The following is a 25,240-nucleotide window of genomic DNA, read 5'->3' as shown; positions in this document are numbered from 1 at the left end:
TCTATTATTATTTAGAACAGCTTTTCTAAATTATGGGAGAATTTGGGGCACCTACAGTCACCCTGCATGTGTCTGTGTACTTCCTTCTACTCATTTTACTTGAAACGTTCCATAGAAACCTTGATCCCCCTTCCTCACCTCCCCATCCATGCCTTTACCCTCCCTGGTTGCATAGAATTTAAAAAAAAGTTTCTCCCACTCAGCCACAGAAACGTTAGACTTGCAAAAGAAATCTAGGACCGTTGGCGACTATGCTCTATTTCTTAAACTTTGGGAGACCAAAAAGTGCCTCCTCCCATCTGCATGTTTGACAGGCAAAAGTTAATTACCAGCAGTAATCATAGCTCTGCCATGTTGCTCATTTTTAGTTACGTGGGCTGTTCATTGTCAAGCGGCATGGCATAACTGGCTTGGAAGCTGAAGGGCATATATTGAGGAAGCCGAGCTGATCTACTTTTAGAATTTTCGTCCATGCTTTTTATTCTTCACTGTGATGGCTGATCAATATCTAAACCCTGTCACCTCACTGCCAAACAGCAATCTTAAATAAGGAAGATGTTTTATCCCATTTGACAGGTTGACGGGAAGAGATGAAGGGGAAAGGGGTTTTTAGTTGGCAGTTATTACACAAACCCATGTTCCTGCGAGACACATGTCTGTCTAGAGAACAGGACTAAGCTGTGTTTCAAAGAGAGAAGTTCACATTATCGTGAGGAAGAAGCACTGAACTACACTGTACCAAATATGAAGGACAGACTACGGTGGGTGCAGAGCACGTCCTGTGTTTGATTATGCTGTTAGAAAAGTGTCAAAGTCGACTGGTAGATTATAATACTGATAGTCAGAATACTGCCAGGAATTCAAGTTTTGCTTATAAACCATATACTAAATTATTATTGAATCCTCAAGTTACTCAGTGAATACTCCAAGTATGATCATGTGTTTGAATACATCATTAGCTAAACATAGTTTTAAAACTAGAAAGTTTTTCCTGTTGCAAAGCAAAACCCACAAACAATATAATACCCTATGGGCAGAAAGTGGAAATTTGTTCTGAGACATATGCAATCGCTAAATGTTAGCGAACAGCCACACTGCATAGTGATAGACAGACAGACAGACAGACAGACAGATAGATAGATAGATAGATAATTTGGTTTTAAATAAAAAGTTGGAATAAAAAAACACAAATAACTCTTAAAGGCTCTTAACTCTTATTAAAAATAATAAATGTATACTTCTACATAAAAGAAAGAAAATGTAGAAAAACATTATAAAAATACAACATTATATGATTAAAAAATTATATCTTTTTTTGCTTTAGAGCCAATAAAGCATTGCAACCACGATCAGTGGATCATGGGTGCAATGCTCTGGCGCTTGCAGATTATCCCTCCCCTCCCTGTCCGTACAGATATTCAGTAACATGGAAGGGAAGAAGAATGAATGGACTACAATTGTGAAAACTATGTTTCATGTTACACTCTAACTGGGGGTGTAACATAATACATGCTCAGGAAGGTAAACCTAACCTTTAACTCCCACAGTCTGAACAAGAAAAAACACTTAATTCCTGCATCTACTCTAAAAAGGGTGGATGAAGGGATCTACCCTAGCAGGCTATTGTATTCTGACAGCCAGTGCCTGTGGCTGTCAGAATACACGAAAAGTGACTGTAGCTGCTTGTCTGGCAATTTTTAGATTGCTTACTTCGACAAATCGACTTTTGTCAAAAAGAGTGATGCTAGCAGGTGCTAGCTCAAATTTCAAGCAGTGTATGGTCAGCTTTAAAATGCTAAATATACTGTGATTACAAAAAGCTTGCATAGACTTATAGCCCAAAACATCGCTTAACAGATAAGTAAATGAGGTGTAAAGAAAGGTGAAATTATTTTCTATTCTGCCCAGAACTCAATGTGGGAAAAAGAAAATTGAGTGGCAGTGGAAATGCCTAAAAATATATTTTTCTCTTAAAAATCTGTTATCTGCATCCCACTCCAGTGCTCTATGTTGGTATAGCCGAGTAACAGCCACTTGTCACAAATGTCCTCACACAAACTTGAATTCCTGAGGAAGAGAAGGGGGTGTATCCTTCCAGGACTGTCAGATGATAGAGTGCTCTGGGCGGTGCGGTCAAACTCTGGTGCCCAATGGAGTGCATATTTAGATGTACTAGGGCTGATTTATTAAATACAAGTAGGTTGTTCACTTTGCAAGGGAATTTTCCCTTAGCCTAGTGTTATTTGTTTTTAATTTCTCTTTGGGTATTGGGTATTCATTGGAAAGTGAATTTTTTCATCACTTTCACTAAGCTAAGGGGAAATTCCCTTGCAAAGTGTACAGCCTATTTACCTTTGTAAATAAACACCGTTGTGCAACTGCCACAAAAGAAACATGGAGCAAATGCTCAGATGAAAATGGAGGTTGTTAGTGAAATGTTGAGCTGAATTAATTTCTTTGTCTTATATTGGGCTTTCACAGATCCATTCTATCAAAGGAGGAGGGGCCTTACTATACACAAACTAAAATGGGTGTTTTATGACAGTGCCATGTTATCAGTTCATATACGGCATACAACAAGAGCGACATCTCTATCAGATATATATTTCTTATGGTATACAAACATTCCACTGCAATGCAAATAGATAGCAAGTCCATGTGTTTTTTATTCTTGGACTCTAAACACATTTTTTAACTTAAGGTGTAAATGTTTTATATTAAATAGCAAGACATATGTTTTCTATATCTAATCACAGTCACTGCCAAACTTGACAAACATGTATGATCCTCATAAGTGGCCATTGTATTATGTGGGGGGGCATTTGGGAAAACTAATGTGAGCCAAACATGTCCATGAATGATCTCCAGTATTCAATACCTGATCTAACACTGTATGTGTCAGTCTAGACAGTTGGCAACAACCATATCCTGTTATCAGTAGAGAGAGGGACTAAAACAACCTTTAATGTTGGTTCTCTGCTCTACCATTTTGTGTTCTGTATAAAAGTATCCAGTCCATAGACAAAGATTGTTTACTGGAAATCAATAAGGCCATTGTGTATTTTTCTTCCTACTCAATACCCTCATCAATATACACACATTACAACACTCTGAAACAATACCTGGAGTCAGTAGTATGACAGATGTGACAATCAAGGAGCAGATGACAAGGATCACAAGCAGGGCAATTGCTATTCCTTTCCAGTTCCTCTGCGGAGGGTTGCTCCCCACCAGCTCCTGTAAGCAAAACAAAAGAAAACAGTTGTCAGTATAGCTAAGCTGCCAATCACAACTCAATTGTTAGGATTGTTTGGACATATTTGGGACTCTCAAAGCATGAAAATATGGGGATATAAAATTAACTACTGGACTTGGACACATTGTGGCTGACATTGGATCTGGCAGCCATAGGTCATTGCTTGCCATATTGTAAAAGGTTTTGCTAAGACTTCAGGTTCCACAACTGAAGAATCAGTACTACATGATAGCAAGGCATTAGTTCTAATTGTGTTAGAAGGAAAAACAGTTATACCACTGGAAAATGACAACTGGACTTCATTCCTTTGAAGTGACAAGAACAGATTTTCCATTGGACACTGTAAAATTCTGCCAACTGTGTCGAAGACCAACACATTTATATTAGGGCTTTTCTCCTCCACAGACATACCACAGCATATAGCCAGCTTTGACTTGAACTCTCAAACACTTTCTTAGGGAGTTAATAACACTATTGAATTGCAATATTACTTCCTAAAAACATCACATATGAGCTGTAGCTCCTAATCTAAATATTAGTTGCAGTATAAGGGCACTGCAGCCAGAAAGATTGCAATATTATACTGTTTTTGAGGACTGTTCGGAATTATAATCCCCCTGCTAATGCATGCACTTCCCTACTTGTTCCCAAAATGTCCACAGAGCACAAGGTAAACTTTCAGACATCTCCAGCAATATGCTTGCACTGCAGTAAGCTGTCCATATTTGGTGATACAACGTGCCAAGGATGCTTACAGTGATTCTACAGGGATTCTGGGGTACACTTTTCTCCTAAAAAATACTGGGACTGATAATGTGACTTTAATAGACAGACCCTCCCATTTAGCATTCATATTAAGGAAGCGCATTGGTAATGTCTACAGCCAGGACTGGCATACAACTTTTGCTGGCCAAGTAACACCCTGTGCAGGTATCCACTCTTTACACAGGACCTTTCCTTGTTTTCCTGGTACTAACCTGGCTTAGAATATTGTGGTAATGTGTAAATAGTTGTATACAGTATTAGATGATTATTGCCTCTGCCACCTATAGGCACATAAAATTAAAAAGATGCAATACACCGACCAGCACCAGGAAGACCATCCAGAAGCCAGAACCCTTCACTGCGCATCCAGTAGAGGCTGCCCCTGTCCAGTCAGGGAGTCTAGAAGGCTATATAGAAAAACAAAAAACAACCGGGTGCCTTTCCTGGTGCAGGTAAAACCTTTTTATTCAATAAAAGAGTAAACAAAAATATACTCACAAATAAGGCAGTATGTAAAAGCATGCAAATGGACTGACAGCCCTTGATTGAATAGCGAGACTCTGTTCTCCTCACAGAGTTCCACTGCTGATGCAGTGCAATTTGATGTTTTTACATACTGCCTTATTTGTGAGTATATTTTTTTTACGCTATTGAATACAAAGGTTTTACCAGCCCCAGGAAAAGGCCCGCAGTTGTTTTTTGTTTACCTGTAGGCACATACCTACTGGGCCCAATAGTAAATCCAGCCCTGTCTACAGCCCAAATACAGGTAAAAATCTGCATTTATGTTTATTACAGTCCTTTCAATTTAAATTGTTACCCTGAAGAGGGTTTTGCTCAAAAGCGGGAGTTTTACTAATGATAAGGTAGGTAATTTAGACTTAGGTGGACCTTAACTCAAAAAGTGAAGTTTTGCTATCTTATAGAGAACTTCTAGAAATATTAAGTGTGCCAAATCAGTATCCTGAAAAAGTGTATTTTGTCATACAAAATTAGCAGTGCACTTCCTGACATGTGACTAGGCATTTCTGTACCTTGAGCCTCATAGCTGTAGACCTATAGAGCTGTAGCTGTGCACGGTTACCTCTGACTGCTAGTCTCAGGAGATTTGGAGTGAGATTTGATGATGTCACTACTGTGCCACTCACTGTTCTTCTTGAAGAAAGCAAAGCTATATATGAGGACCTGCAGTGTAAGGATCTCCCAGCTTCATGCATTCTGGAAACCTGTGTTTCTTCAATCTCTTTTGCTCCTTCTTAATCATTACCAATAATCAGATCACTAGCTATTAGGGCATAGCAAAGCCCTGCCTCTGCCTTCCCTCTGTTTGCCTTTTTTGAGCACAGCTTCCACAGCAATATCCTCTTTAAGGCGGTCATAAGCAATCCCTCTAGTCAACTGTTTACATACAATCAATTGTGGTCATCAGATGTTTTATAGTATGTAAAATGTTCATTAACAATCTAATTATTATCAGATTTGCTTACGCCTAAATGTGAATCAATACTTCTTTTAGTCACAAACAAAACAGTGCTACCTTAAATAATTAAATTGTAGAATAGAAAAGTGACACATATTTAATTTTGCCTTGCGGCACTTGATCTGTATCACCATGACAGTATGGGCCCTCAGAATATTAAATAAAGTTTGAGATAAAATAATTTGCATATTGGCAGTTGAATGCCTTATTGTATTTTGAAAGCATTACTGTAATTTGCATGCAGGGAGAAGTCCCTGGAAGCCAAACTGAAAGAAAACCAGTCTGTAAATGTCCACGTTCCTGGGCAGTACTGGATGCATAGCATAGCCAATTACCTAATGTATGTCAACATGCAGACATGAAAGCTTGTTTATATGGTGGCATATCACATTCTCTCTGTCAGGATTCTGGGATACTAATGGTATTTTGTGATACCTCCTATACAGGAGCAGTTCCTTTTCTTCCCCAGGAACCAATATATACTGTAAGCAAAATCTGTATAATGCAAACAAGCAAATTAATCCCTCGAAGCATAAAACAAAACCATCTTACAATGAATTTTTTTTAAAGAACATTCATGCAATGATCAAATGTGAACCTGCAGGCACTACAAAAAATATTCAGACAGAGTATTCCCAGGGTTTCCCAGACCGGTGGATCTTACAGCAAGTCTTCAAAATGTTTCAGGTGTCAATTGTGTCAATTTAAATTGGAAATTAGAAATAAATGTAGCTATTGTGTTTGGAGGATTGGGATTTCTATCTCCAACTCGTTCAATGTTCTGTATCTGATTCTTTCACTTATGGGTATGTGCTGTCTGTGGATGGTATTTTTTACAAACATCCTATGGCCAAAAAAGAAAACTGTCAACAAGCTGTCTTCTCTGCATATTTTAGGGGTGAAATTGTACATCATTTGTTTGGTTAAGCACAGAAAAAAGAACTCCACAAGCCCGATTTCTATTTAAACCAGCCCACATAACATGCTGAGAAGCACTGATTGTCACCGGTGGTGCTAAACTAAATAATGATGACTTTTATAGGTTTCTGTGACAGCACTTCCTTTAAAGTATCAGTAAAGTTATAAAAATAATATTTGCCTCAGCATGCCATTTTAACATTTAATACCTTTATCTTATTTTTTAATTAACATGTTTGCTACTTTGAGAAATCCAACAAAAAAAGGGAAAAGTAATGGTGGAAAACAACTATGCCGGGTTTGATCAATTATTTTATAAATTCCTACTGGTCCGCATAATTGGGTGCGTGGCGGGGTATGTTCATTGTCCGAATACATTGTGCTAGAGGATGTCCCTCTTTCTAATCTCAGGGAGGTATGATGGTGGGCAAGCTCCAAGGATTAAGGGCTTGTTCACACCATGTTTGGATCATGTCCAGACCAGAAAAGTTTGTTCCCGGACCACAAAATCATCCCAATGTATCCCTATGGTATCTGGGCTCTGTTCACACCAGCGCAGTCTATTCCAGTCCAGACAAAAAAAAATACCGCTTGTCTCCTTTTCTGTGGTCTGGAACGCATGTAAACACATGAAAAATTCATGCACATGCACTGGAATGCACCGGACTACACCTGTAAGTCCACTTCAAGCTAAACAAAAAAATTATGGTAAAAACACAGTTAAAACACGCCAAAATGCAATGCACCATGTTTCAGATGTGGTCCGGATCTGGTCTGGAAAATGGTGTGAACCTGGCCTCAAAATGGGCTTACATGTGCCTTCCAGTGCATTTTCATGCGTTTTTGATGCTTTTCCATGCATTCCAAAGCATTCCAGAACGCAGAAAATGAGACAAGCAGTATTTTTCAGGTCTGCACCGGAATGGACTGTGCTGGTGTGAACAGAGCCCAAAAATACCATAGGGATACATTGGGATGCTTTTTTTGGTCCTGGAACAGCCTGTTCTGGTCTGCACATGATCCGTACACGATGTGAACAAGCCCTCAAAGCTTTCCTCTATCAGAACAGAATTTGAGCGGAGAGGGGTCTAAAGGATACTAGAACTATCTGCACCATCAAGTGTTTACTCTTTGTACCCGTTACCCTTTTTTTTCACCTGCAGCTACAAATGTTGCTAAACACATAACTACAAAGTTTGCTGATACACAAATTAATTGGGACTTTGGAATTAAGTGATTCCGACCAGCTTCTTCATATAATATGGCTTTGGAAAGCAGTCATTTAATCAGTTGCAGTTTAAAAAGCTCTTTTTTTGTTTATAATTAAGGCGTGCTTAATTAAACTGGAAAGTATTTAATTAGTCAAATTAACACCATCTTTGCCAGCAAGTTGGACATAAGCATAAGTAATACTTATTCCTTATTAAGCTATTACTGGTAAAGTAGTAGTTAATCTTACTAATTAATTATACAACTTTTTAACTATAATTGATTATTTCTTAAGGCAAATTGATTTCTCTCTGCTCTTGTCTTATCTAGGGGTTGAAAGGCTCCTCCTTGATATCCTTGAAAGAACAGCTGCTTTAATGTTTTTCTTATTTGAATAGAACCAAACAGACCAAAGATCAAAATGCCTCAGGAGGATCTTCTGTATTATCTTTTCAACTTGATATAAAATGGCTTTTGTGTTGTTGCTAAGCAATGTGTACACAGGTACACCGAAGAACAGTGACTCTCTCAAACTTGCTAAAATATATATTTAATATTGCTGTAAAATAATACTTTTATGGGAGGGGGGACTTAAATGGCTTCAACATCTGAAAATCAATCATAAATGCTGCACTCCAAGCAACGGTAAACTGCTTATATGCCAAAGGATTTATAATTACAGAACACCTCTGCAAGCCATCACAACCAAAAGGGTAACACTACTTTCTTTCTTTGAGTTAAGGATAGTGGTGTAACCTCCTCACCCACTGCTTTCTGATTAGATAATGAAGGAGAAGCAGCAAACTGATAAGTCATCAACTCTATACGCTCTCCTCTCTCTTCTGGTCAGCACATGTGCATCGGGCAGAGCCTGATTGGCTGCTAGTGTTGCCCTTGCCTCTACCAGTATGAGTGAAAATGGTGACAGGCAACTGATGTCAAGACATATTCAGGTACTTATACTGTGCAAAAAATGCTTTTAATTATTCTTAAAGTAGAGTACACATTTAATCTGCTATAGGGCTTCCATGTAAGAGAAATCTGGTGGCTGCCATCGCTTACTTCTCATTGTGCTGCCAGGCTGTCATGATGGCCCTCTGCCTTTAATACTTTGAGTCATTGAAGGGATTTTAGCAAAACTGGAGCAGACAAATCAACAAGCAATCAGCTTCTCTCTTTCATTTTCAAATCTCAACTGAACAAACTGAAGAGAGAAGCTGATTGGTTGCCATGGGCAACTGCTCCAGAGTCTGTCTGCTGTAGTCTTGATAAATTCCCCCCATTAACGCAGAACAAGCATGCAGTATGCATATGCTGGGTACTTGTTCCATGGCATTAGCATAAACACTAAAGCCAGATAGTCAGCATGGCAAATACCATTTTCAGAAGAAGGCCAGTGATGGCACTAAAGCAGTACTTCAATGTGTAAAAAAACCTCATAGCCAATTGCAATTCACTTATTGGCAACCCACACCCATGTGTATGTTTTAAAGTGCAAGAATGATGCCACATACAGTCATATATGAATATTAAAACATGTAGTCAGCATGGCCTTTGTATAGTCCTGTGATGCCTGCCAAAGGTCTATCAAACTTACAGGGTTTCAAGACAATATGATGTACAGTGAGGTGGTGTATTAACTCATTTGATGTTACACAGCTTGTAAAGCTACTGTAAACATTCAGTCACCGTTTGCCTGACAGATGCACCCTACGCCATGAGCCCTTCTTCGGGCTGTCAATTGCATACATAAAATCAAAGCCAGAGCTTCTGTTGGTAAAGTTGTGGCTGAGTGTGGGTTGTACAACTGAAGAAAGTTACATTAGTGACTTTATTTTGCTCATACTGTCAATTTAGACTAAACAATTTGATATACATTCTGTACCTACAAATATTTACTGCAGGGCAAGCGTGATATGACCTGCTGAAGTGACCTTTCAAACACTCTGTCCAGTTATAATTTTACCACACACCAATCAATCTGTCTTGGCTTTTTACTTCCCTGATCCAAAGTCTTAATCAGATTAGGTCATATTCACATGCATAGCTAATTTTGGATTTTGTTTTTTAACCCCTTCGTGACGGGAGACGTACACTGTACGTCCAGCCACAAAGGGACCAAATGACTTGTCACGTACACTGTACGTGACGAGTTATTTGCTTCTTTAGAGGGCTGTTAAACGCTGAGAATCAGCTTTTAACATTCATTAATGGATGCCCTTACTACAGAGGCATTCATTAATGAAAGGGTTAACCTTTTTCAGACACCCGATACCTTAATATCGGGTGTCTGAGAGTCAAAGCAGAGGGACACACATGCCGGCTTTTGCCGGCATTCTGACAGCTCGTATAGATCGAGAGAGATATCTCTCTCAAGCTATACTGGCTTTTTTTTCTTTTTTTCTTTCATGAATAGATACATAATGTGTCTATTCCTATAATGTATCTATTCCTGAAAGAAGAATGTTTCAGTTTGCTGATCGTTGTTGCAACAATCAGAAAACCTATAGTGACAGCTGAATCCTGAACTGCTGCAGGATCAGTGTCACTAACTTATTATCGGCTGTTCTGAAGTTTGAAGCAGCCTGATAATAACCAAAAATGTATTAATTTATCAAGCAGTAACAGTGAGATTAATTCACAATGACTGCTTGATATAATTAAATAAATAAAATACAATTTTTAAGTTTAAAAAAAATTGAAAAGTGTAAAAAAAAAAAAAATTGTGAAAAGTGTAAAAAAAATAAAAAAATGTGTAAAAAATAAAATAAAATAAGGGACAAATAAATGAATGTATTTATTGCATTTTTTTAGCTGTGCTGGTTTTGTAAAAAAAATACTACAAATCAAAACTGGCGAAAAAGGGTTTTCTTTACGTGTTTTTTTTCTTTTTTTTATATTTTATTTGTCCTAAGTGAGGCGTTAGACACACATATGTGATATAAATATGTAGCCCTATCTGTCCTCTAAAAAACAATATATAATATGTGTGGGTGCACTTTGTAAGAAAGTATATTACTGACGTGGAAGAATCACACAGCAAAAATGTCAAAAGTGTATCAGTCATTTACGAACAGAAACTAAAAACAAGCTCAGTCATGAAGGGGTTAAATGAGCAGAATTTGCAGACCATGCTGGGGACAATGAAAGTTGGCTATGGCTACCAAGAAACGGCAGATGTGAGCAACTCAACATCAAAATTGTATTTTCCATAGTAGCAGGCTAACAGTATGGAGGCACACAGATTTAGAGTAGAATAAATCCATGAGAGAAACCATGAGAAAATATGAAGACTTTTAACACCCTTCAGAAAATGTGAGCTTTTGTATATCATGTTGGCCCCTCTGGCTTTAATATCGCCTCAGTTACTGACCAAGACCAAGTATATAGATAAAAAATTTGGACTTGCACTTAAAGTGACATTAAATGCAAATGTATTTTCCCTCACCCCAACGTTAATTAAAGCACTTACCTTAAATGATGTCTTTTAATCCGATCATCTTCTTCTTTCCTGTAGTTTTCAGCCTTCTCTCCAGCGCTGCGGAGAATCTCCGATTCCAGCGCTGACTTCTCTGAGCTTGCTGGCACGTACTCTCCCATGGTGTCTGCATGCGGGTGCACCTGTCCATAGACTTACCTTGTGTCTTTCCTCGCGTCCCGGCCGAAAATGTGAACTGCGCATGCGCCCACCCCAAGATGCTTTGCGGCCGCCCGTGCAGTTTCACATTTTCGGACGGGAGCGCGCAGTGAATACACAAGTAAGTTTAAACCGCTGTTAACGCGCTTTTTTTTTTTTACTTTTTGCATATATCTACTGCTCGCTAGCAGTAGATATATGCAAAAAAAGGTGAGGGTTTAGAAACCCTTTAAAGAAAACTAGCATTTTTAGAATGATTCCAGCATAACAATCTCCATGTTTAAATCTCTTATTTAAACATGGTTGTTCTAATATAAAGCAAAACAATGAACATTGGAAGGGCCCGATGAATCAGCACCCTGCACTCCCTACCTTTATAATACCAACATATTTTGTAACAGAGTACATGTACCATTGTCTTGAAGGCCCAAGGCACAATCTCTAGGCATATACCCTTGACAACTGTTTGATGATTCAACTTGTCCTTCAAAAGTTGCAGTAAATAATGACTGGATAAGGGTTGGAGAATAGAATCAAAAGCTTTAGTCATTTCACAAAGTGAATGGATATTCTTCCCCTCCTCGCAATGGCTCCACCTCTGCTTTCAAGTATCCTGGAACCAGTAAAGCATTCTAAGCTCATCAGTGACATTTTCCTATAAGTACCAAATTACACAAATACAGTGTATTGTGTAACCAGACAAGAACATTTTCTTTGTAAGAAAAATACTAACCATTTTCATAGCTAAGTGTCTGATTGCTCTCAAAACGGTAAAAGCAATTTTCATCTATTTTACTGGAACTTGAAATTTCTTATATCCAAAGCAGCATTACGGAGCCAGATAATATTTCACAGCTTCAAAAATAGCTCTGTGATCAATCCAAAGGAAGAAAGATTCTTTCTGAGAGTGGTAACAGTACAATAGCGGCTTTTCAGAGAACGTATTATCTGCCGTCTTACCATCAACTTTTACAAAACTGTATTGTACTCTGTTGATCAAAACTACTCTATGCTAGAGTGTCGCCCTGGCCATTCAAATCACCTGGCTCTCAAGGATCTGAATACTCTCCGGGATTCATGCATTATTCATGCTCCATCTGAATTCCACATTATGGCAAGCATCGGTTGTTCAAATTATACCAAGCTGAAAAGCCCCTAAAATTGGGAATGCTTACTGGTGAATTTGAGAATGTAAAAAATGTGCAACTGTTAAAATGCCTTGAATTTATTTGTATAATAAATATATCTAATGATCATTTCAGATATCACAGACACAATTTATACTCCCCATAATGGGACGTTACACTTGGTTGTCTGCATTTTTCAAACAGAATGAGCTTTTTGCCTGTGCTCATGTATTCTCACTTTCTTTCATTTGCCCTTGTCAGGTTCTTCTAGTAAATATGGGAATTTATAAAGGTTCTAAGGTTCAACAACTCCTTATCTACCAATTAAATGAATTTGCAGTCTGATGTTCTATCGATAACCACGGGCATTGAAACTAAAACTAAGGGGCTATGTATAGATAGAGTCACCAGAGGAATCTGTTATATTATTTGTCTTAACTGGCCTGTGTTTTACTGTTTTCTCTACTGTTTTATCCAGCAATTTGTAAAAAATGTTTATCGAGTAAGGAAACAAGGGGCATTGAAAAAATATCAATTTAAAGGACATGAATGATGATCTATTTTAGAATGCCTTTATGGTATTTTTCTTTGTTAGCTATGTGTTATTTGCAAGCTCTCTGTAAAAGTAATAAATGTTCACTGATGCTCCATTGAGCTATCTTCTCTACGGTATGTCATACTTTATGTAGAACTGTGTTCTTATTTAAAAATTAAGATGGTTGTTTGCTACTGCAAATTATGTAACCCTCCTTAATAATTAGGTATTGCAGCAACATTAATGAGCCTTTTTGTTCCAATAAATATAATTAAATAAAAAGATTGAAACCATTTTAACCCCAACCAGGTTCTTGGGCCTTTCAGTGGGACAAATATTTGGCACACGGGAGTCTGCTTTTTTGGATGTGCCAAACAATAGTTCAGTTTGGAGGGTATTAACATAAAGATGCACCAATTGTAAAAAAAATCCCAAGTGTGACATTTCACAAAAAAAGTCTCATAAGCTGCGCCAAATAAAGAATGGTTCAGAAGATGAATTTGTCAATATTTGGTGCAATACAGGTGTGCAGTAGTGCACCAAGAGGATTATGCCGCATGACAGTTATACAATCTACACTGTACCAAAAAACTATATGCGCTGCAATATAATTTTTTTGACATGCAATTCACCAAAATAAGATGTGTGACAGTTCACATTCCTCAACAACTGACAATGTTTAGTTTATTTGGTTCAATGTGAATAAGCACGTAGTAGAGCCCTATATCATGTCAGTTATATTTTAAATTGCAAAGTAAACTTACAATATGTTTAAAAGAGAATCTTTGGTCCAACATCATAATCCTTCAACATTGATGCACATTTCTTAAGTGACGTCTATTTGCTTATGATGATACAGTAAAATCCTTTTGGAATTATCATGATTGGAGAGACTGCTACAGCTCACAATCAGCAACCTAACCTGCAAAATCAGGTTAAATGTGGGGAGTGTCAGTTTACAAATATATTTTAGTATATGAAAGATTAAATGATGCACCAAAGCTTTCAAGTATATGTAAAGCCAAAACCGTTTATTTTGTTTCAGATAGACAAAGGAAGGGTTAAAACCAAATAATTTTTTTCCATCTGTGGGGAGATTTACCTTCATTTCCTTTCCTGTAGACACAACTGGAAGGTTGAGAAAATCTAACCAAAGTGAGGGAAATCCCCTTTAAGACAGTTGTCACTGTAAGACAGTACCCCATTACAATATGTCTCCTCTGTTCCTGTTCTGTTGACAACTAAAACTTTGAATTTTCCCTAACTTCCAGTTTTGTCACCAAGACAAATAGACAGGGTGCATTTCCCCAGTAGAACCTAACACAGCAATAAAAAACTGACAGAGTTGATAACTGTTCCCCACTCTAAAACTAATAATAAACATGTTTCTTAGATACACTTTCATTGGAGAAGGCAAAGACTTATATACCACACTATGGCTACATATGCTTATATACAGTATATGTGTGTGTGTTTGCTCACAAATATGGAACAATGCTGAACATGGCAAAAATTGTCCTGGTCCCAAGTCGACTAAAGTTGCCTAGATTTCCACTACTCCTGTTACTGCACATGTACAGCTCAATACGTATATTGGCCAGGATCTAATCACCTGGGGTGGAGGGGCAGTAATGATTTGTCTTAGGCACTTGGAAGAAGCAGCTCTTGAAAAGACTAGTGCCAATTCACACCTAGGCCATTTGTTGTGGTGCAGTAACATGCATTATGTTGTGCTTTAATGTCAAGGCATCCCATTCATTTGAATGGGGTGCCAATGCACCAAAATTGATAAAAAATCAGACAAACACAATTTTTTTCCAATGCAGGGCACCACAACAAGTGTATTATAATACATGTGTGTTAGATGTTTCCAGCCGCCTTAATGCATTGGGGTTCCATTAAAAGTAAATGGCACCATGATTCTCCTATGCATGTATGATGTGTTTCTGTGCTTTGCGGTAATGTGTATGTTTTCACAAGGCACTGCCATAGAAAGGTGTGAATAAGTTCTAACACCTCACAATTGCTCCTTGAGTTGCCATAGAAGATTTTAGTTCCAAAATGTACCACGTTTTTGTTATATCCTGTAGTGTTAATATCTTCTACAGTTATAAAATAGAACAAGAAATTATATTTATAAGGAGTTGAAGAAAAGTTGAACTTATTTAATCTATGACATTTTACAAACTTACGGGCTATGAAACACAATGTAGTCTTTCCTGTTACATTTCATTGGCTGAAACAGGGTGAAGCACATGGATTTATGTTGTCTTCTCAGTTGCCTGGGGCCAAAATATGAAAGGTAATAATGCAGGAATTTAAAAAAACTCTTCGATGGAAGCCAGCTTGATAAATCTGTAATCTGCCGTAGCTATACTTGACATTGTTTGTTACCTCCGTACCATAAGTATCACACGTCCCTCACATGAAACTATCTATCCAAACACACCCTTGGCCTGTATCTGGAAAATTGTACATTTAAATTTATCCTGTCAAGTACATCAGTGCTTACAGACTAACAATACGTGCAATCAACATTTAATTTCTGCAAATGTCACAAATGCATTCTCGCTTACCAAGGTGATTATGGTAAGGAAAGCGGATCCCTTAATTTAACATGCTATAATTGTTTTTGTGTACCTGTAGCCTAACACTGACACTAGGCTGACTAAACAGCCTAAAGTGAACCTGAGCTCTGTACAATGCCCATGAATTGCAAATCAACAGGTTCACTTTAATGCTTCCCTGACACAAGCAGTTTAGAGTTACCTTCCCTTCACATCCTGCTGCTCCATTTGACCATTGAAGAGGAGGAACCTTGTGTAAGCTCCATGTCTAGAGCTTATACAGGGCTAAAGACATGTTAATTTTGGGGGCTATCGACTGACTACTCAGGGAGCCGGCCGTGTATTGTGGTAAGAGAAAGTCATATGTTTCTTATTACCTTGAAAGTAATGGTGATTTCACATTGCACTGGAGGGGGTCATTGAACCTCATTTCTGTATAGGCAAGGCTAATTGTATACAAAAAAAATATATTTGCAAGCAGGTCTTATACATGAAAAAGTCAGTTTTATTAAAAAAAAAAAATCACAGTTTATCCTCACTCATCAATCAGAGTCAACACTACTATAGAATCTTAAAATGTATTTCTTATTGGTTCCTTTGAAGCCATTTTCATGCATAACATCCTCTTTTACATAATGTGACCAGCATTTGATATTCCTTCAAGAAACAGAAGAACAAGTTAAAAAAGAAACTGTCATATATTTGTTGAAGGAGCCTAACAAAGTCTGCAGAAAACCAGCTGGGCAGAGACAGGATGTGATGATAGAAGTGGGTCAGATTTATTATTGCCCTGTATAAATTTCCTGGGCACCCAGAGTGCTCGTGTCATCCTCTCACTGTGTAGATCACAAGCGTCCTGCAAGTGTCCGAATTCTTGTACGGTGTAAATGTGCCACAAGATTAAATATTAGTGCTTGGGGAAATGTCAGACTCTAAAGCAGTTTGTTTCCTTTTCATATTATGTCTTTATTCTTAGAGCAGATGTCAGTTTTTGTAGCTCATGCTAATACACTAAAGCAATCAATGGCAGAGATTTAATCCTGTCATTTTTAGCATGGAAAATACTTTTAAGTTGCACATAAACAGGAATTATTATTATTATTATTCATTCTATTTATAGAATGCAATCAGCATGTGCAGTTTTTTTTTATTGCCCTGGGTCCTGTAACAATGTACAACATAACAGAAAGTATAAGGGCTTTTGGATCTTACAGTATCACAGAAACAGATATTTAGCAGAAATTGGTTGGAATAGAGAATTTAATGGTTTTGCTCATTAATTGGCAGTATGGTGCAGATAAATGCAACAGCTAACCTCAAGACACCAACCACTGATGAAAATCTAAGTTTGGCTGGGTGGGAAATTAAAGGCCGATACTTTAATGGTTCCTATTGTGAATGCAGAGTAAAGCAATACACATTTTGTTCACAAAACATGTGACAGGCATACAAAGAACCAGTGCTAAGACTACCATGGACACAGGGGTCCTCATACAATAAAGTCTACGCTGCCCTGCAGCAATGAGATTCAAACATGCACTAGAAAATCATAGTCAGGGATAATAAATGTATAGCTGGTTGATGGCTATGGGGCTATATAGACTTTTTTTTTTAATAAAGAGACAATTTACATGAGATGTGTAGCAGCATCCAGTCCTCTTAAGGATAATCTCTGAGCCCGATGCTCCAATTATCCTGGACATCTGCATATAAGGCCTCTTTCTCAATGTAGCTTCAATATGGACTGTTTGTAGTACAATACAGACCATTATTTTGAGAGGTACATTGATAAAGGAGGTCCACTGGTGCTCTGCTGGTAGACTATACAATTACTACTGTGTCATAATGAGTCACAGAAAACCTTCCCATGCATGTGAAACCTGGGTCGTATGCAGTACTTGCCCAAAGCAATAGCCAAGCTTTTCCCTCTTCCTCTCTTTTTTTAAAATCTTACTTCTCTATTTCCTACATATTTTTTCTCTAATTCCTGCCTTACTTTTCCTATTCCTGCCCCATCTTATTTATTCTTGCCCCACTGCCAATTTTCTACCAACCCATCTGCCTGCACCTCTTTCTTACTTCCTTTCCTCACAAAAAAAGGTTCCCCGTGAATAGAGATATCACCTCATATGTGGAGGACTGTGTTCTTGGGGGTTATTACAGACATTTCTGGTTGAATTTGTATTGTATATCAGATTGCTGTGGTTTTCTATACCTGTTTGTTCACTTTGGAATTTTGCATGTGTTTTATCCTTAATCCTTTATCCTTGCCATGATTTATTTTTTTAATAAAAGAAGGACTTGAATATTTTGTTTATCAGCCACAGTAACAAAGAGGCCGATTGTTTGAAGCTTCCTGATAGGGACAGCATGACAAGTAAATCTATAATCTCCTTAACTATAAATGAGAAATGCCCAAATACCCATCTCCCCGAGACCTCTTTGTGATGCAAACCTTTAGAAACAAAGACATACTGCACCTCCCTCTCATGCTAGCTGACCGGTTGTATAGTACTGTCTATGTGTTGGCTTTGTCCTGGGCTGATTGTGGACAAGCAGATTTAGGAGCCATCTACAAAATTCTAAGACTGAGCCTACACATGTACAGTACAGAACTGCCAACAAAAAGAAGGAGACATTACTGCATAAACAAGAGCAGCCTGCAGAGCTAACAACCAAACCAGGTTCAAATTTCTTACCTCATGAGGGAGAATATAAGGCATATTCTGGGGCAATTAAAGAGGCATTGGGGGTGATTTACTAACCTAAACACACGCACGCACCAGGTGCGTGTGATTTTCACACAGCAAAACGTATTTATCAACCAAAAAGTCTCTAAAAGCATATTTCCACTAATGCCATATATGGAAAAATCATGCACATGGTGCATATATAATGCTGCTTCACAGTTTAGACAAAAATGGTTAGCTCATGCATTTACATTCTTGCATTCATCAACGCAAGCAACACAACATAGAGCTAATTTACACAACATCACCTAGCAATTCATGCAGGGCTTTGCACAACACATCTGCTGGGTGTGTGCAGACTACAAAGGTGTTTAGATTCCACCCATAGATCATGCTGGGAGGGAACACACTACAGAGGTGTATAGATGTTCATGGTGTGTTTATAAGGTTAGTAAATCAACCCCATTATGTTCTGGAACACTTAATTATAACTGCATCTGCACTTACAGTTTTTACTTAGTCCCAGCAAAGTCTCACAAATCCCTGTTGAGCCTGACAGTAAAGTCCAAATAATGCAGCTTTGTGTGATGGTGTGGCAACAATGCTGCACTGTTCCTAAACCCAGAGCAGGGTTGCCAATCTCATGTAGGCTGTTCCTGATTGCAGTCAGTGTGATGAAAAAAAAATGTTGCAGAGGGTGCCACACCATCAACATTGCGATTGCTGATTCAGAAGCCTGCAGTTTGTCAATAGGCACCTGGCCTGCCCACTACTTTTTGGATTGGCAGCATTGCCTCTGTTGCTGAAATCCTTCCACTGTGAGTTGCAGTGTCTGGGAGGACTAGCATGTGAGACACACATTAAGGAGGATTTGTCTCACTGAGTAGAAGTAGTGACGGTATTGTATTTTCTTTAGAAGGCCTGTGCATCACATAGTAATTGGATTTGGTAGTTGATTAGATTGTCATATAGGAGACTATAGTTGTATATTAATTAGTAATTTTATGCCGGGTATAATGTGTATTTATGAATTACAATAACATTTCATACAAACCTATATGGTAACCTAGTAATAAAAACGATAACAATTTTTAACCGTTGTCAAAAGTAACATCAAACATGAGGTTGTGGCAAACTTTACAATAATAGCTCAGCATGTATATCCCCTAACTATTTTAACATAGAAGTGTCAGATTAATCAAAGGCTACAATAATACAAATTTCGCACAATGCTATCAGCCAGAACTCTGACTGGGAAATATAATATCACTTGAACTTTCCTAATCTCTCATGCCTCCTAGTTCCACTTTTTCTTCTATTGTTCGGATCCCTTCAAAGTCATATCCTTAAAATCTGAAAACATGCAGAGCTATGTATTTTAGAATTAAAGTGGAAAATGAGGTTACAATTTCTGCCAGAGTTTCCATCATTCTAACAATGACACATCAAAGCAATACAAAAAAGCATCAGAGATCACTAGTGTTGCAAATGAAAGAGCTTCGACTGAGATTGTTTTCTATTATTTTAGTGCGTGTAAAAAATATATCAATAAAATCTCTCTGAAGCAGAAGTCCTGTTGTCATCAATATATTTACACAGAGATACAAATAATATCATATGACCTCTGTGTATGAAGTATGATTCTACTTCTGCATTGAAAATTGATATAGCATTCCTAAAATCTATCTACAGCAGTTTTTCTCAGCCAGGGTGCCACATCACCCTGGGGTGCCTTTCCGGCTTTAACAGGGGTGCCTTCAAATTGTGCTAAAGGGGGGACTCTGATTTGAATGGGGCTCCTGATGTGAATGGGGGTTATTTCTAGATTTTGCATACTTTTAAAAGGTGCCGTGACTGAAAAAAGGTTGAGTAACACTCATCTTCAGTATTTGGGAACCCATCCAAGTACTAAACTGGAAGCATCCCTCCGGGGAGTATCTGTTTTTAGTGAGACAGGGGCCTTCAATTAGAGATTTCTCCAGCTATTGCTTTTGGAAAGTGTGTGTATTATGATGGGGGAGAGTTAGTAAGGTAAAGGTAAACAAAGGTAGGACTGGAGCTCTCCTTTAACTTATTTTGTAAACCAAAGCACATATAAGTGATTCTAAAGGTACCATAAAAAGATGCATTGATGCAGATTTCTAAATGCAGTGATTGCCTTTTAGTCCCCATATATCTTTATTATTTTGGAAACAAATTGCTTTTTATGTCTGCAGTGTGTTTACATTTTATTCAGTTTGTGTTCCCAGTATTCTGCACCACTTATGGGGTCATCCATGGCTTGTCAATGCTGTGATGTGCAATGTACAGAAAACATCGAGGGTGACCTTAATCTAGCTGAGCGGCAAAAGGATATTGATGTGATTTTTTCTAAGACACCAGAGAGTCTTAGGTAAAGCAGCTTCTCACGCTCATTAGGCTGGACAGCTTTTCATGAAATACAATAAGTGTAGTCTTATGGTGAGTTTCATGATTCAGCAAAGTGTCCTAGCTGCCAAGGCAGAAGCTGTATTTAGGGAATCTCTTGGGGGGTCTTAAATTGAACCAGAAATTTCTGCTGTTTTTGCAGCCATTTTTGAGAATAGCAGAAGGGTTAGATGCTCTATTAAGCTCTACATTAGATGTATTGAAGGCTTTACGGGAGGCATGGCAAGGTAAATACACAATCTGAAAGCATATTCAAACCCAAAACCAAAAATATCATATATTTAAAGGTCCTTAGAGGCGGTGGCTGCATTAGTTTACTTTTTTTCAGGATTCTTACCCTGTTACACACTTGACAGGTGACATGATTTACAGAGCACAACTGACTCCCTTTTTCTTTTAGGCCTTATGCACATGGGACTATTAGGTGCAGCTGGGGATTCCTCTGGCAATATGTTGTGGATTCTTGCAGCAGGAATACGATGTTGGTCCATAAAGATCTGCAGGTGTGGCCGCTTTCAGCCTGTCATTCATTTGAACGGGCACAGCGGCCCATTGATGTCTGCATGTAATCATATATGGAACGATTGATTACCTGTGGTGTGTGATAGATGCTTGTCACTAAATGCAGATTGCATCCAGGGACAATTATTTATCCCAAACCACAGGTAATTGTGCAATGTATTATTACATGCCGGCAGCCATTAATTAATATGGCCGCTGTCAGCCTGTGATTCACTTGAACAGGCAGAACATCTGTTGCATCTGTAAGAACCCACCTGGGATTCCTGCTGCACATATTAGCCCCATGTGCATGTAGCCTTAGATTATCTCAGAAATGTCATATGGAGCCCTCTGAACAACAAGTAGAGTAATAGGAGATGAGTTGCTGCTCTGACTAATTCAGTTGTGTATATGTATTTAGCTTGAGTTACTGAACTCTGTATGCAACATGGTTTTTTCAACAGGAGCCAAAAAATATTTTGAAAACCTGAAAGGGGGATGAGAGCTTCAACACTGGCTACATGTGCAAATCCAAAATATTCACATGTAATATAATAAGAAAATTATTCTATTACTATATGCATACCTTTTATTGTATTTTATAGCAATGGCCATACTAAAAATAAATAATGATTATAAAATTGCTATACATTCCCTTTAAAGAAGAACTCCGGGCAAATACAATCTTAACTCTTCCGGTGGGGCTACCCCTGCACTGCAAGGGTTAAGTGCTAAAATAACAGAGATATATTCTCCTAAACCACGATCCTGGCTGGCTGTTAGACCGGTCCCTCTCCGCTCCAGCAGTGTACTCCATGCGAGGATGCCGAAGGACATAAAATCGCTTGAGAAGAGGGGAAGAAGAGGCTGCAGGAACTGGTCTAAGAGGTAGCCAAGATCGTAGTTCAGGGAGTATATCTCTCTTTAGCTCACTAGGCAAAACGAACACTTAACCCTTGCAGTGCCGAGTAGCCCTACTGCAAGGGTTAAGATTTATTTTGCCCATTAAAGACATTATGGGTTATCTGTAAGAAGATACAGGAGACCAGAATTTTGAAAATTGTTTCAAGCATGTGGGTGAAATTTGGCTTCTGTCATTCTGATCTTGTTTCCTTATACAGTAAGAATAGGAAGGGAAGCATGCATTCAGTGATTGGATGCCCAGTGTGTCCATGCCCTCAGGAGGAAGTGTGTAGTATATAACGTCACACACCAATTTCCAAACCAGCTAGTAGGAATTTGCATTATTGGTGTTAATGTAAAGCCTTTTAAAACGCCTTCCAGTTATCACTAATGCAGTTATCTGCTAATACATGCATAGTGAATGCTGAGTGCATTAGGCATCCTAACTAAACCAATCACAAACACGTGTCTATGTGCAGCTATTAGAGTATTTACAGGAAGATGACAATTACTTTTTCCTTTTTTTAAATATGTGTTTTGAGTAATGCATAGTTTTCTTGACTGCTGAAAAATCATTTCCATTGTTAGTTGACAGTAATGCTAATGTGAAAGTTACAGTGCTGAAATTATGGGTTGAAATAATGGATGTATTTAAGGAATTTAAATTAAAGTTATTTTGCCATGTGATTTGTTTCTTTCCGTTAATTCTCAGCTCTGTAATTGTAAAATTACACATTAAGTAACAATCTCTTGTTTCCTATTAGTCAGTCACAGCCATATTAAGTAATATCTCTGTGAGTCATAGCTGAAGCTGTCTTAATTTACTGAACACACTGCCTGCAACGCTCAATATTTCCCCTAAGCGCTGAAAGCCTAAAGTTGGATGTTGGGCAAAATGATATATAAGCTGCAGTCTGTCACTAGCATTAAGGCAGTCGTGTTCTTCTGAGTTCTGCTGTAGTTGTGCCACCTGTTGATGCTATTAGTAGATCCAGTGACGATCCACTTACTTATAAAGGGTGACAACACTGTTTGTTCTGCAGTGACATCACTGCAGTGTTGTCACCCTGTGAGGTTTTAGATGGACTTTAATGTTGGAGCAAATTAAGGAAGAACTCTGGGCCCCTGTAGTGCAAACGCTAAATGCTTGTTTTGTCTAGCAGACTCAAATGAAGCAGATTTACTCACCTGATCCCAGCTCCAGTGGAGCCTCCCTGTCCCTCACTTGCTCAACACTGGTGAGTCATCGAGATCGATGTCCTCATTGGTTTTTTTTATATTTTTTTTATTTTACAGCTTGGACCTATGGGGCTTTGCTATTGGTCCAAGCCATCCACAGAGCTCTTGCCTCTAACGCAGAGTAGAGGCTATGACAGCTCTTGCCTCACCATGTTAGGTTACACAAACAGTGGGGAAGCCCGCTGCTGTGTAACCTGACTACCTGTCAAAAACCAGATGCAGCGCTGCCTGTAATTAACATTTTATTCTACAGGGTCTGTACTTTAAGGAAATATATAACTCTTGGGGGTTTTAAGTAATTTTCAGGCCTACAATATGGATTATAACGTGTGTGCAAAAAAAAATAAAAAATGGCACGGCAGCGAAAGGGTTAAACGTATAATGCAAATTTTTTTTTTTTTCTGTTTTTTCTCTTAATATAACAAATAACTTGAGTCTGACATAAATGAATAATGGTCATGTTCTTCACTCTATCTTGTCAAGTCTAATAAACATTGATATTTATCTCTAGAGTTTCTGTAGCATGTAAAGGTTTTCCTAAACTGTGACTCTGCACCAACAGTCCAATCATCAGTTATTTTCTGCATATATAGAGAAAACAGAGAAGGAGTATATTTTATATATGCAGATGGTTAAGTATGATGGTTGTTGACTGTGTGCACAGTTTCTTGACAGCTAAGCCCAGTAGGAAACATTCAGATTTTGCCTGTCAACATTAGGGAGCTGTAGACACAACCCAGACGGCTGTCGCTAAGACAGAAACTCTGCTTTATTTCTGGATTGTGAAAAAGAACCACGTGAAAGTGTTTCTACTGCTAAATTCTCAGGAACTTAAAGGAAAGCAGTTCTGCTGGAGATGTCCAAACAAACAGGAAAGAAATGCTTACAGCCGACACAATTACAGTAAATGATAGTATGAAAACCTGCAGCTAATAGGATGCCAGATAATATCTTTTACATATTAAAGAAAAACTCCAGGCAGACGTTACGTTAACCCTTGCAGTGTGGCTACCCCCACACTGCAAGGGTTAACTGCTCGTTTTTGCTTAGGGTCCCCCAAAAAAGTTATATTCACCCAATCCACGGAGCCAGCAGCGCTCCCTCCAGCTGTAGCAATGGAATGTCCCTCGGCATCTTTGTGTACTATACATTGTATTGGATGTGATGACTCCAAGGATTCCTAGACCACAGCAGCGGAGGGGGAGAGATGCTCCAGGGACCAATCTAAAGAGCTGGCCAGCTCTGAGAATCAGGTGAGTATAACTTTTTTCTTTTTACCCTAGGCAAAAACGAGCACTTAACCCTTGCAGTGCAGGGGTAGCTCCACTGCAAGGGTTAATACAATTTCTGCCTGGAGTTCTTGAAACATTTTCAAGAGGGCTAGGATTAAAGCATAGCTATAGCCAAAAGTGTTAGGGGTCTAAGCACGAAGCTGCGGCTAGATCCTTCGGCTAGCTACGACCCCAGGAGCCCTTCGGTTCATTAGAACCGAAGGGCTGATGTACGGGCTATTCACTGTAGCCCGTACAGCTCCCGAAGTGGGCCGAGCGGCCGTTGGCCGGGTGACAGCCTGCTTCTGGCAGCTGGGCGGAGCCAGCCGTGATCTTACGGCTGGCTCTGGCCACTTGCAAAGAGATCAGCGTTCCTGGTTACCAGGTAACCAGGGACACTGATCTCCAGACAGCCCAACTCTCCCGGGAGTCTCTTGCTATTAGATAGCGGCTCCCGGCCACTCAGGAGAGAAACACTTTCTCCAAGAAAGGTTTACTCTGCTCGATTGAGCAGAGTAAACCTTTCCCTGCTTTTTTTAAAAAAAATTTTGACATTGACTGCCGTCAATTTGGCTGCCGTCAAAAAAATATATATATATTTTGCCATAGGAATGCATAGCTAGATTCCTATTGGCTATTTCAATTTGCAATAGCCAATAGCAAACTAGCTATTGCACCCGCAGGGGGCGGGTGCAATAGCTAGTTTGCTGTTGGC

General features: G+C 38.7%; 1 protein-coding gene across 4 annotated transcripts in view; it reads right to left on the bottom strand.

The window, feature by feature from the left end:
* Positions 1-25,240, bottom strand: part of DPP6 (dipeptidyl peptidase like 6) — a 1,045,284-nt gene that overhangs the window by 364,185 nt on the left and 655,859 nt on the right. For all 4 annotated transcript variants that reach the window (XM_018553126.1, XM_018553123.1, XM_018553124.1 and 1 more), the window contains exon 2: positions 3,123-3,237. In XM_018553126.1, the coding sequence (XP_018408628.1) occupies positions 3,123-3,237 (115 nt within the window). The remainder of the gene's footprint in view (positions 1-3,122; positions 3,238-25,240) is intronic.

The sequence above is a fragment of the Nanorana parkeri genome, unplaced genomic scaffold, assembly GCF_000935625.1.
Source record: "Nanorana parkeri isolate BGI_ZX_2015 unplaced genomic scaffold, ASM93562v1 scaffold110, whole genome shotgun sequence".
Lineage (NCBI taxonomy): Eukaryota > Metazoa > Chordata > Amphibia > Anura > Dicroglossidae > Nanorana > Nanorana parkeri.
Note: the sequence above shows the minus strand (reverse complement) of the source record. Positions and strands in the feature narration are given on the sequence as shown.